General features: G+C 45.8%; 1 protein-coding gene across 11 annotated transcripts in view; it reads right to left on the reverse strand.

Annotated features, from left to right (window-relative positions):
* The window catches only part of LOC110492451 (tumor protein D54), a 39238-nt gene that overhangs the window by 9991 nt on the left and 15412 nt on the right, over positions 1–13835 (reverse strand). For 6 of the 11 annotated variants that reach the window (XM_036947788.1, XM_036947787.1, XM_036947789.1 and 3 more), the window contains exons 4-5: positions 6124–6171; positions 3620–3721 (exon numbers count right to left, since the gene is read on the reverse strand). In XM_036947788.1, coding sequence (XP_036803683.1) covers positions 3620–3721; positions 6124–6171 — 150 coding nt within the window. The remainder of the gene's footprint in view (positions 1–3619; positions 3722–6123; positions 6172–13835) is intronic. The other 5 variants (XM_036947793.1, XM_036947794.1, XM_036947791.1 and 2 more) reach the window with 1 other exon arrangement.

Below are 13835 nucleotides of genomic sequence, written 5' to 3' on the forward strand. Positions count from 1 at the left end.
GCCAGAGTAATGGAGCAAAGCAGGAAGGGAGTATTGTTGCAAGGCCAGAGTAATGGAGCAAAGCAGGAAGGAAGTATTGTTGCAAGGCCAGAGTAATGGAGCAAAGCAGGAAGGGAGTATTGTTGCAAGGCCAGAGTAATGGATCAAAGCAGGAAGGGAATATTGTTGCAAGGCCAGAGTAATGGATCAAAGCAGGAAGGGAGTATTGTTGCAAGGCCAGAGTAATGGATCAAAGCAGGAAGGGAGTATTGTTGCAAGGCCAGAGTAATGGATCAAAGCAGGAAGGTAGTATTGTTGCAAGGCCAGAGTAATGGATCAAAGCAGGAAGGGAGTATTGTTGCAAGGCCAGAGTAATGGAGCAAAGCAGGAAGGGAGTATTGTTGCAAGGCCAGAGTAATGGATCAAAGCAGGAAGGGAGTATTGTTGCAAGGCCAGAGTAATGGATCAAAGCAGGAAGGGAGTATTGTTGCAAGGCCAGAGTAATGGATCAAAGCAGGAAGGGAGTATTGTTGCAAGGCCAGAGTAATGGAGCAAAGCAGGAAGGGAGTATTGTTGCAAGGCCAGAGTAATGGAGCAAAGCAGGAAGGGAGTATTGTTGCAAGGCCAGAGTAATGGATCAAAGCAGGAAGGGAGTATTGTTGCAAGGCCAGAGTAATGGAGCAAAGCAGGAAGGGAGTATTGTTGCAAGGCCAGAGTAATGGAGCAAAGCAGGAAGGGAGTATTGCTGCAAGGCCAGAGTAATGGAGCAAAGCAGGAAGGGAGTATTGTTGCAAGGCCAGAGTAATGGAGCAAAGCAGGAAGGGAGTATTGTTGCAAGGCCAGAGTAATGGAGCAAAGCAGGAAGGGAGTATTGTTGCAAGGCCAGAGTAATGGAGCAAAGCAGGAAGGGAGTATTGTTGCAAGGCCAGAGTAATGGAGCAAAGCAGGAAGGGAGTATTGCTGCAAGGCCAGAGTAATGGAGCAAAGCAGGAAGGGAGTATTGTTGCAAGGCCAGAGTAATGGAGCAAAGCAGGAAGGGAGTATTGTTGCAAGGCCAGAGTAATGGAGCAAAGCAGGAAGGGAGTATTGTTGCAAGGCCAGAGTAATGGATCAAAGCAGGAAGGGAGTATTGTTGCAAGGCCAGAGTAATGGAGCAAAGCAGGAAGGGAGTATTGTTGCAAGGCCAGAGTAATGGATCAAAGCAGGAAGGGAGTATTGTTGGAAGGCCAGAGTAATGGATCCAGAAACAGGGAAACAAGGAGAGGGCGATGACACACACGTCGACGTGGACTTGGACAACGTTAATAATAATAATTAATAATAATAATTAATAGTGAATGTTAGTAGACATATTCTGAGATGTCGTAGACACTAGAGATAATATGTTACGAGGGTGATGGATGAATGGATGGATGGATTATTTACAACAAATTATTAAAAGTGTTTAATCAAACCATATGTTAAAAAAAGGCCTTCAGACATTTGGTTCGATTACAAGACATCTATAACATGGCTGTAAAAAAGCATGGTCCTCCATGGTTAGTTGAAGTTGGAGCAACCAAGTGGAATTGACTGTAGGCAAAGGTGGTTATGAGTCAAGTCTGGGAGGGTGGTGGGGGGGGGGTTAGTGTAAATTCTACAGTGTCTACTTCAGAAGTCTTCCAGGAGAGTAAACGCAGATAGTGTTTTCTACATCAGAGCTGCCAAACACTCCTCCTGGAAAACTACTGGCTCATCAAGGGCCCGGGGAGCCTCATTCATAAATGTTGCAGCTAATCAAGGTCCTGGGGGCCTCATTCATAAATGTTGCAGCTAATCAAGGTCCCTGGAGCCTCATTCAGAAATGTTCCAGCTAATCAAGGGCCTGGGGGCCTCATTCATAAATGTTGCAGCTAATCAAGGTCCTGGGGGCCTCATTCATAAATGTTGCAGCTAATCAAGGTCCTGGGGGCCTCATTCATAAATGTTGCAGCTAATCAAGGTCCCTGGAGCCTCATTCATAAATGTTCCAGCTAATCAAGGGCCTGGGGGCCTCATTCATAAATGTTGCAGCTAATCAAGGTCCTGGGGGCCTCATTCATAAATGTTGCAGCTAATCAAGGTCCTGGGGGCCTCATTCATAAATGTTGCAGCTAATCAAGGGCCTGGGGGCCTCATTCATAAATGTTCCAGCTAATCAAGGTCCTGGGGGCCTCATTCATAAATGTTGCAGCTAATCAAGGTCCCTGGAGCCTCATTCATAAATGTATCAAGGGCCCTGGGGCCTCATTCAATCACTGCAGCTAATCAAGGTCCTGGGGGGCCTCATTCAAACACTGCAGCTAATCAAGGTCCTGGGGGGCCTCATTCAAACACTGCAGCTAATCAAGGTCCTGGGGGGCCTCATTCAAACACTGCAGCTAATCAAGGGCCCGGGGGCCTCATTTATAAATGTTGCAGCTAATCAAGGGCCTGGGGGCCTCATTCATAAATGTTGCAGCTAATCAAGGGCCCGGGGGCCTCATTTATAAATGTTGCAGCTAATCAAGGGCCTGGGGGCCTCATTCATAAATGTTGCAGCTAATCAAGGGCCTGGGAGCCTCATTCATAAATGTTGCATACGCACAAAATATGCCACAACGGTTTTCACAAAAAAAGTTTGCATTTATAAAATCGTAGCTTGACGTGAGCATGTGCTTATCCTCCCACAAACCTTTAGACCAGGAGCACGCACAGTGTCTAGTGTTTGAATCATTACATTACATTCAGTGTCTAGTGTTTGAATCATTACATTACATTCAGTGTCTAGTGTTTGAATCATTACATTCCCAGAAAGCAACAGTAGGCCTTCTGCAGGAATATATGACAATTAATATTTTTATAAAAACCTAAATATAATAATAATAATAATAATAATAATAATAATAATAAATATAATAATAATATGTCCCCCCCCCCCCCCCCCGCCGGAGCAGACAACGTTATAGAATTTGTGGGGAGGGCAGCTTATTTCTGTTCAAGGAAAAAAAACAAAAAAAAAAAAGTTTGTAATGTTTACAGGGCCACAACAAATTTGCAAATCGTTGTCGTCTTTCAGAAAAACGGTCAGGTACAAACAAACGTAACTGCAAAGGAAAACGCCCTGCCAAACACCTCCAAAGACATTTAATCACGTTCACCATTTCCTTTAGGGTCTTGGCCTAATTTCCATAATTTCCATAAAAATCTAAAAACGACACGATTGAGCAGGTCGTAAAAAGGTGAATGATGGGCGTTTCCAGGCAGCGTGACAACGCTCGTTGACACACGCACAGTTTAACGACAGGTCTGACTCATAACAGGATATATACACTGTATATTATAAATCAATATTTGTGCGCAGTCTTTTCATGAAGTGAAGCACGCAGATATTGAGTGTCAAATTGACCCAACGGTTATAAATGAGGCCCCAGGTGTGCAGCCGAATCAGGTGTTCTAGATTAGGGAGGCGGGACTAGCTCTCACCAGAAAGAGGATTGTTGTGGCCTCACCAAATCAACTTATACAACCTAATGGGAAAAGAGGACTGAGATGACACGTCTAGGTTTGACAACTTCGCGGTTGTCCGAACTTGCTCTACAGAAAGGGATTGAGGGCGGCCATTTTGAGTCTTGGTCTGTACCTCATGTCTCCCAGTTTCCTGCTGAGGGCAGTTCCCATGGTGGAGAAGGCAGCAGTGGTCTTCTGTCCCGCCACAGACAGGGTCTCCTGAGTCTTCTTGTACCTGGCGGGAGAGGATAGATACACTAAATATAAATATCATTAGAACATGATTGAAAACATATCGAAAACAGGACTCGGTTTAGAATAGATTACGCCTCTGTCGCAAGCAGAGGGAAGATTATTTGCCACTAAGGGGTTAGTAAGTCTGACAGACAAGAGCAGAAAAACAAGTATGCCGAAATACTGAGGAAAACACTCCAGAAATACTGAGGAATTAGCAAGAGTTCCTATCCAAACCGTGACAAAGATCTACAAATAAATTCTGATGAAAGAACATTTTTTAAAAGTAGTGTGAGGAGGACAACCAACCCAGTAGGGGGTGAGGAGGACTACCAACCCAGTAGGGGGTGAGGAGGACAACCAACCCAGTAGGGGGTGAGGAGGACTACCAACCCAGTAGGGGGTGAGGAGGACTACCAACCCAGTGGGGGGTGAGGAGGACTACCAACCCAGTAGGGGGTGAGGAGGACTACCAACCCAGTGGGGGGTGAGGAGGACTACCAACCCAGTGGGGGGTGAGGAGGACTACCAACCCAGTAGGGGGTGAGGAGGACTACCAACCCAGTAGGTTGAGGAGGACTACCAACCCAGTAGGGGGTGAGGAGGACTACCAACCCAGTGGGGGGTGAGGAGGACAACCAACCCAGTGGGGGGTGAGGAGGACTACCAACCCAGTAGGGGGTGAGGAGGACTACCAACCCAGTGGGGGGTGAGGAGGACTACCAACCCAGTAGGGGGTGAGGAGGACTACCAACCCAGTGGGGGGTGAGGAGGACTACCAACCCAGTGGGGGGTGAGGAGGACTACCAACCCAGTAGGGTGAGGAGGACTACCAACCCAGTAGGGGGTGAGGAGGACTACCAAACCAGTAGGGTGAGGAGGACTACCAACCCAGTAGGGGGTGAGGAGGACTACCAACCCAGTAGGGGGTGAGGAGGACTACCAACCCAGTAGGGGGTGAGGAGGACTACCAACCCAGTGGGGGGTGAGGAGGACTACCAACCCAGTAGGGGGTGAGGAGGACTACCAAACCAGTAGGGTGAGGAGGACTACCAACCCAGTAGGGTGAGGAGGACTACCAACCCAGTAGGGGGTGAGGAGGACTACCAAACCAGTAGTGTGAGGAGGACTACCGACCCAGTAGGGTGAGGAGGAGTGTTAAAGAGATCAGGTATTGCACAAAACAGCTTAAACTAATCTCTGATCTTTCAAACGGGGCATTTCAGGCTTATTTCAGATTTTTTTAAACAGAAAATGTTTAATTATAATAATAATAAATCAGACAGAAGAATTTAGACCCATTAGTATTGCAGTACCAACCTAAAGGAGGAAACTACCCAGACATCACTGTGCTTAAATCCCACACTGAGTCTTTATAGAACCATCCACCGCAGGCTTCTAAACAAGACGTCCCACAATGGATCGGAACACATTCCTGCCCATAGTATTTTATAACCCCACCACAGCCCTCTGCGTGTTGGTGCCACCCCTGTACAGGCCTCACACAAGCAGGTGATCGCCTCTAGCACGGCGTCAAAAGTTAAGTCACCCCTGATCGATTAATCATATCTTACTATAGCTATCCGTTCAGTACACAAGTCTGTATGTCTAAGTCCTCTCATCTTTATCCCAGAAAATTCAGACTGACCAATGCAAAAATGGTATTGATAACTGTATGATAATACTGAGAAGACAGTTGGAGAAACTATGCAGTTGGTGGATAAATCAATTAAATGACATGTTGTTACACTTTGTTACACAGCGGGTCAGAGGTTCCCCCAGGAGATGTGATGACCAAGACAAAAGCATGTACATTCAGCTAGACTAGGGGGGCAGGCACCCCAGTCTCACTAAAAACCAGCCTCAAATAACCCACAGCGATACCCATTGTTGTTGTTGTTGTTGTTGTTGCCCCACACAAGCTCACATGATTTAGGTGAAGGTGGTCGTGTGCAGGGCCATCCAAATACCACCAGCCAAACAGAAGAGGCAGGAACAATCAGAAGCCCCCCCCCCCCCCCCCCCTCCAGGCAAACAGCATGAACAGTCAGAAGCCCCTCCCCCCTCCAGGCAAACAGCATGAACAGTCAGAAGCCCCTCCCCCCTCCAATCAAACAGCATGAACAGTCAGAAGCCCCTCCCCCCTCCAATCAAACAGCATGAACAGTCAGAAGCCCCTCCCCCCTCAAATCAAACAGCATGAACAGTCAGAAGCCCCTCCCCCCTCAAATCAAACAGCATGAACAGAAGCCCCTCCCCCCTACAGGCAAACAGCATGAACAGTCAGAAGCCCCTCCCCCCTCCAGGCAAACAGCATGAACAGTCAGAAGCCCCTCCCCCTTGCCGAAACAAAATGCAACTCAGGCAAAACTAAAATTAAAAATAGTTATTAGATCAACTCACGCTTCAGATCGGGCAATTTCATCCAAAGTTGCAGACGCTGTAAGATATCTACGGACAAACAGTAGGACAATGAAATGACTAACTGACTTCTTACAGAGGGAGGAAAGAGCAAGTTAGAGACTTTAAAAAAAGTTAACATAACTAGAACCCTTCTACACACACACACACACAAATATAACAGACAGTCCAAAAATAGTGCATGTACTGAACAATAGTAACCCTACGACAATGCATCAGTCTTTGGAAAGTTACAGAAGTGTCAAATACTGAATTTCTACGGTTTTATTACAGCTGGGTTTCTCTCAAAACTCGGTCCCCTCTCTGGGTGCACGTTCTGGGTTGTTGCCCTAGCGCTACACAGCTGATTCAAATAAACACGACATCAAGCTTTTGATGATTTGAAATCAGCTGTGTCGCGCTGGGGGGGGGGGGGCAATAAAGCAACCCAGGTGGGGCAACATGATCTTTGTTAACCCTGCGTTAGAGGGTTAAGGACCCAACACAACACCTTCCTCAAGCTTGGGCGTAGTTGGCAGTCACATCTCCTGTGTTTTTTAGTGATATATATATATTTTTAAATAAACTCTTTGTAATACTTTGCATAAACATAAATGGACTACATGTGTCAAGCATTAGAACCTATTGGATTAGTCCTTCGTTGAGCACAACCCCATACACAGTGTCTGAACATCATTGGTAGTGTAATGTAAACACATATAGATAGATGTCTGTCAGTACAATCACCTGCATGGGAAAGGAGGATGTGGCTTTAGTTCTGCTGTCTACAATGGTAAATTAAATACGTAACAAGCATTGCTGTAGCTGTAGTCTGACAAAAAAAAAATTTGACTTTTTTTTTTTAAATGCACCTGTAAAAACACTGATACACTGATGATTCTGTCTAGACCCAATTAAGAGATCTCCCACGCAACACCAAATAAAATGACCCGTCTTCTAGGGCCCAGGACCATACCAGTATGGCGACACTCGTTAGTATCGTGGCAAAGAAACAAAAACACGAAGCGGATTTCACTTGTTTAAGGACAAAGCCCTAATGTTGGAAATAAAATTCTACATCCTCACTCCGAGCCGCGCGACTGACGACTCCCCCCGAGCCGCGCGACTGACGACTCCCCCCGAGCCGCGCGACTGACGACTCCCCCCGAGCCGCGCGACTGACGACTCCCCCCGAGCCGCGCGACTGACGACTCCCCCCGAGCCGCGCGACTGACGACTCCCCCCGAGCCGCGTGACTGACGACTCCCCAAGAGCCGCGCGACTGACGACTCCCCCCGAGCCGCGCGACTGACGACTCCCCCCGAGCCGCGCGACTGACGACTCCCCCCGAGCCACGTGACTGATCAAGCAAGACAACCGTTTTTTGGGGGCTAGCCCACCGTCGTCTCTCCCTCTCGCTGCCCATGGTCGTTTATCAGTCCAGCTCTCTTTCAGTCTGTCTCACATTCCAATCCTCCCCTCTCCTCTCCTCTCCTCTCCTCTCCCACACAATCCTGTGGTGGGTCTGGGCTGTTTGCCTGGTGGAGAAACTCTGCTCTGTGTGTGTGTGTGTGATATATATGCCCTGAAAGGACAGCGTAACAGTGTAAGACAGCTGACAAATAAGCACCGTGTCTTCATGTAGGCCTTCAGCCCAACCCCAGACAATATAATTTTCTGCAGCAACGGCGGATGTGGTAGTTTCACTACCTTAACGCAGAGATGTAGGATATAATGAAATGTATAGTGAAAGATGGGGAAAACGTCATTCCCCCATGTATTTCAGTTACCCTCGTTTTAAGCGTGAAAAACCAACCACCAAACTAAGAGAAGGGAGTTAGAACCAGGCTTGAAATCTATACTTGGCTATATGGAAATAGCCACGCAAAAATGCTTTTTTTCTCTCCAACATCCTCAATATATTGTTATATTTGTAGCTATTTTAACTCAAAATACATGCAGTTGACTTGTGCGATACATTAGGAGAAAAAAAAAACCCAGACGGAATTCTTTATTCCTTCGGTCCACATTATGGCAGTTTATCGTAGTTCCCCCAGAACAGTGTGTTTGCTTGTAACTAGCACAACGGGAGAAAGCGGGAACATGGAAGTCCAGCTGTGTATTGACAGGGGTCGCGTTTCATATTGAAAGTCAGTGGGGTTTTTTGTTGCTTCAATAGAGAGTGATCACATTCGGCAGAAAACAGCTTCATTTGTGACACTATTTGGCTGCTCGTCACACAAGTAAATGAGATTACAATGAAAAAGCAAGTTTTATATATCTTTTTTTAGCTAATATTATGCATGGACATATTTTTTTTAATGTTTATCGTAGAAACAATGTAATCCTAATCTGGCATTTTTACCAAAAGTAGTCTGGCTACACTGAAAAACAGTACCTCCACGTCAGTCAGAGTGCTGTCTGCTGATAGAATGATGGAGAACAGTAGCTCCACATCAGAGTGCTGTCTGCTGATAGAATGATGGAGAACAGTAGCTCCACATCAGTCTGTCTGCTGATAGAATGATGGAGAACAGTAGCTCCACATCAGAGTGCTGTCTGCTGATAGAATGATGGAGAACAGTAGCTCCACATCAGTCTGTCTGCTGATAGAATGATGGAGAACAGTAGCTCCACATCAGTCTGTCTGCTGATAGAATGATGGAGAACAGTAGCTCCACATCAGTCAGAGTGCTGTCTACTGATAGAATGATGGAGAACAGTAGCTCCACATCAGTCAGAGTGCTGTCTACTGATAGAATGATGGAGAACAGTAGCTCCACATCAGTCAGTGCTGTCTACTGATAGAATGATGGAGAACAGTAGCTCCACATCAGTCAGAGTGCTGTCTACTGATAGAATGATGGAGAACAGTAGCTCCACATCAGTCAGTGCTGTCTACTGATAGAATGATGGAGAACAGTAGCTCCACATCAGTCAGAGAGCTGTCTACTGATAGAATGATGGAGAACAGTAGCTCCACATCAGTCTGTCTGCTGATAGAATGATGGAGAACAGTAGCTCCACATCAGTCAGAGTGCTGTCTACTGATAGAATGATGGAGAACAGTAGCTCCACGTCGGGTCAGAGAGCTGTCTGCTGATAGAATGATGGAGAACAGTAGCTCCACATCAGTCTGTCTGCTGATAGAATGATGGAGAACAGTAGCTCCACATCAGTCAGAGTGCTGTCTGCTGATAGAATGATGGAGAACAGTAGCTCCACATCAGTCTGTCTGCTGATAGAATGATGGAGAACAGTAGCTCCACATCAGTCTGTCTGCTGATAGAATGATGGAGAACAGTAGCTCCACATCAGTCAGTGCTGTCTGCTGATAGAATGATGGAGAACAGTAGCTCCACATCAGTCAGTGCTGTCTACTGATAGAATGATGGAGAACAGTAGCTCCACATCAGTCAGAGTGCTGTCTGCTGATAGAATGATGGAGAACAGTAGCTCCACATCAGTCAGAGTGCTGTCTACTGATAGAATGATGGAGAACAGTAGCTCCACATCAGTCAGAGTGCTGTCTGCTGATAGAATGATGGAGAACAGTAGCTCCACATCAGTCAGTGCTGTCTACTGATAGAATGATGGAGAACAGTAGCTCCACATCAGTCAGAGAGCTGTCTACTGATAGAATGATGGAGAACAGTAGCTCCACATCAGTCAGAGTGCTGTCTACTGATAGAATGATGGAGAACAGTAGCTCCACATCAGTCAGAGTGCTGTCTACTGATAGAATGATGGAGAACAGTAGCTCCACATCAGTCAGTGCTGTCTACTGATAGAATGATGGAGAACAGTAGCTCCACATCAGTCTGTCTGCTGATAGAATGATGGAGAACAGTAGCTCCACATCAGTCAGAGAGCTGTCTGCTGATAGAATGATGGAGAACAGTAGCTCCCCATCAGAGTGCTGTCTGCTTATAGAATGATGGAGAACAGTAGCTCCACATCAGTCAGAGAGCTGTCTACTGATAGAATGATGGAGAACAGTAGCTCCACATCAGTCAGAGTGCTGTCTACTGATAGAATGATGGAGAACAGTAGCTCCACATCAGTCAGAGTGCTGTCTGCTGATAGAATGATGGAGAACAGTAGCTCCACATCAGTCTGTCTACTGATAGAATGATGGAGAACAGTAGCTCCACATCAGAGTGCTGTCTGCTGATAGAATGATGGAGAACAGTAGCTCCACATCAGTCAGAGTGCTGTCTGCTGATAGAATGATGGAGAACAGTAGCTACACAGTCAGAGTGCTGTCTGCTTATAGAATGATGGAGAACAGTAGCTCCACATCAGTCAGAGTGCTGTCTGCTGATAGAATGATGGAGAACAGTAGCTCCACATCAGTCAGAGTGCTGTCTGCTGATAGAATGATGGAGAACAGTAGCTCCACATCAGTCAGAGTGCTGTCTACTGATAGAATGATGGAGAACAGTAGCTCCACATCAGTCAGTGCTGTCTGCTGATAGAATGATGGAGAACAGTAGCTCCACATCAGTCAGAGTGCTGTCTGCTGATAGAATGATGGAGAACAGTAGCTCCACATCAGTCAGAGTGCTGTCTACTGATAGAATGATGGAGAACAGTAGCTCCACATCAGTCAGAGTGCTGTCTACTGATAGAATGATGGAGAACAGTAGCTCCACATCAGTCAGAGTGCTGTCTACTGATAGAATGATGGAGAACAGTAGCTCCACATCAGTCTGTCTGCTGATAGAATGATGGAGAACAGTAGCTCCACATCAGTCAGTGCTGTCTGCTGATAGAATGATGGAGAACAGTAGCTCCACATCAGTCAGAGTGCTGTCTACTGATAGAATGATGGAGAACAGTAGCTCCACATCAGTCTGAGTGCTGTCTGCTGATAGAATGATGGAGAACAGTAGCTCCACATCAGAGAGCTGTCTGCTGATAGAATGATGGAGAACAGTAGCTCCACATCAGTCTGTCTGCTGATAGGATGATGGAGAACAGTAGCTACACAGTCAGAGTGCTGTCTGCTGATAGAATGATGGAGAACAGTAGCTACACATCAGTCAGAGAGCTGTCTGCTGATAGAATGATGGAGAACAGTAGCTCCACATCAGTCAGAGTGCTGTCTGCTGATAGGATGATGGAGAACAGTAGCTACACAGTCAGAGTGCTGTCTGCTGATAGAATGATGGAGAACAGTAGCTCCACATCAGTCAGAGTGCTGTCTGCTGATAGAATGATGAAGAACAGTAGCTCCACATCAGAGTGTTCTCTGCTGATAGAATGCCTGTTGGTGAATTCTCATCCGAGTGGAGAAGTGCAACTGAAGCACAAAATTAGTCTGATGCCTAGCAGAAATTACAATAAGCATTTTAAATCTACGTTTACAAAAACACAGCAAGATATTTCTATGCTGTCAAAAAAATTAAATGGAATTCTGTGTTACCTGGCAACTTAAACATAGGTGTCGTGTTACGGTGCTGAATTAAAAAAGGTGACAGGGCATCAGTGTTACCTAGCAACTTAAACATAGGTGTCGTGTTACGGTGCTGAATTAAAAAAGGTGACAGGGCATCAGTGTTACCTAGCAACTTAAACATAGGTGTCGTGTTACGGTGCTGAATTAAAACAGGTGACAGGGCATCAGTGTTACCTAGCAACTTAAACATAGGTGTCGTGTTACGGTGCTGAATTAAAAAACAGGTGACTGGGCATCAGTGTTACCTAGCAACTTAAACATAGGTGTCGTGTTACGGTGCTGAATTAAAAAAGGTGACAGGGCATCAGTGTTACCTAGCAACTTAAACATAGGTGTCGTGTTACGGTGCTGAATTAAAAAAGGTGACAGGGCATCAGTGTTACCTAGCAACTTAAACATAGGTGTCGTGTTACGGTGCTGAATTAAAAAAGGTGACAGGGCATCAGTGTTACCTAGCAACTTAAACATAGGTGTCGTGTTACGGTGCTGAATTAAAAAAGGTGACAGGGCATCAGTGTTACCTAGCAACTTAAACATAGGTGTCGTGTTACGGTGCTGAATTAAAAAAGGTGACAGGGCATCAGTGTTACCTAGCAACTTAAACATAGGTGTCGTGTTACGGTGCTGAATTAAAAAAGGTGACAGGGCATCAGTGTTACCTAGCAACTTAAACATAGGTGTCGTGTTACGGTGCTGAATTAAAAAAGGTGACAGGGCATCAGTGTTACCTAGCAACTTAAACATAGGTGTCGTGTTACGGTGCTGAATTAAAAAAGGTGACAGGGCATCAGTGTTACCTAGCAACTTAAACATAGGTGTCGTGTTACGGTGCTGAATTAAAAAAGGTGACTGGGCATCAGTGTTAACTTGCTGCCGTGTCTGAGAAGTCAAAGTCCTTTGGATTAGTTATTTGTACAGCTGCCACCATCTTGATTTCTTTGCATTTTTTCTCTCCTCCCCCTTCTCGGCCTGTCTCCTCCCCCTTCTCAGAGCAGAGCAGGTAGGCCCGTTGCCCTAGCTACTCCAGACTCCACAAAGACAGTGTGTTCACATGCTGCTCCAGAGCCAGTGCTGTTCTTCCTTCAGCCAAGCATGCTTCAAAACGTTGTTCATTATGCACAATGTCTCTCGTTCCCATTCGCTTGTAAATATCCAAACTCACCACAAATGACATTCGGTAACTCCCGCCTATATATGTAGATGGGATTTCCTGTTTTTGCAATTTGTTTATTTTAGTTTGCGGTCATTGGCATATTCATCTAGCAGCCTTCATGTAAATTTGCCACTACTCGTGTTAAATTTTGTTTTTGCATTCTGATAATTGACACCCAATGGGCATTTTGGTTGTTTGGCGCCCCCTCATGGACTAAGCCAGTAATACCTTCAATACCAGGACGAGAGAAGGATGTTATGAACATCGGGAGAGCGACCAAACCTAGTTATAAAACTATCAGAGATATTAAGTTGTTGGTTCAGAGGAAGTGGGAATGACGATGTCACCTTAAAGCAAGGTGACATCCTGGTTGTTAACAGGAAATACAGCACAGGGAAACAGGAAGTGATAGAAGAAGAGAGACAGAGTCATTGCCAGTTAGCCACCGATCCAAAAGGGAAAAGAGATGGATCTAGAGCTTGAGCTCCCTCAGTACAAGCCATTTCCCAAGTCTCATACAGCAGGCTTTGAAGTTTCCCCAAGCAGAAGAGATCTAGTCTGACAGAAGGGACTATACGGGGTTAGTCGAGGATAGACAGCAACTCTTTGGCAAACCAACAGCGGCACGTTAAAGCATGGCAGAGAGAGAGAGAGAAAGAGAGAGACAGACAGAGAGAGAGAGAGAAAGAGACAGAAAGACAGAGAGAGAGAGAGGAAGAGACAGAAAGACAGAGAGAGAGAGAGAAAGAGACAGAAAGACAGAGAGAGAGAGAGGAAGAGACAGAAAGACAGAGAGAGAGAGAGAAAGAGACAGAAAGACAGAGAGAGAGAGAAAGAGACAGAAAGACAGAGAGAGAGAGAGGAAGAGACAGAAAGACAGAGAGAGAGAGAGAGAGAAAGAGACAGAAAGACAGAGAGAGAGAGAGAGAGAAAGAGACAGAAAGACAGAGAGAGAGAGAAAGAGACAGAAAGACAGAGAGAAAGAGAGAAAGACAGAGAGAAAGACAGAAAGACAGAGAGAGAGAGAGAAAGAGACAGAAAGACAGAGAGAAAGAGAGAGAGAAAGAGACAGAAAGACAGAGAGAGAGAGACAGAAAGACA

The sequence above is a fragment of the Oncorhynchus mykiss genome, chromosome 16 (genome assembly GCF_013265735.2).
Source record: "Oncorhynchus mykiss isolate Arlee chromosome 16, USDA_OmykA_1.1, whole genome shotgun sequence".
Lineage (NCBI taxonomy): Eukaryota > Metazoa > Chordata > Actinopteri > Salmoniformes > Salmonidae > Oncorhynchus > Oncorhynchus mykiss.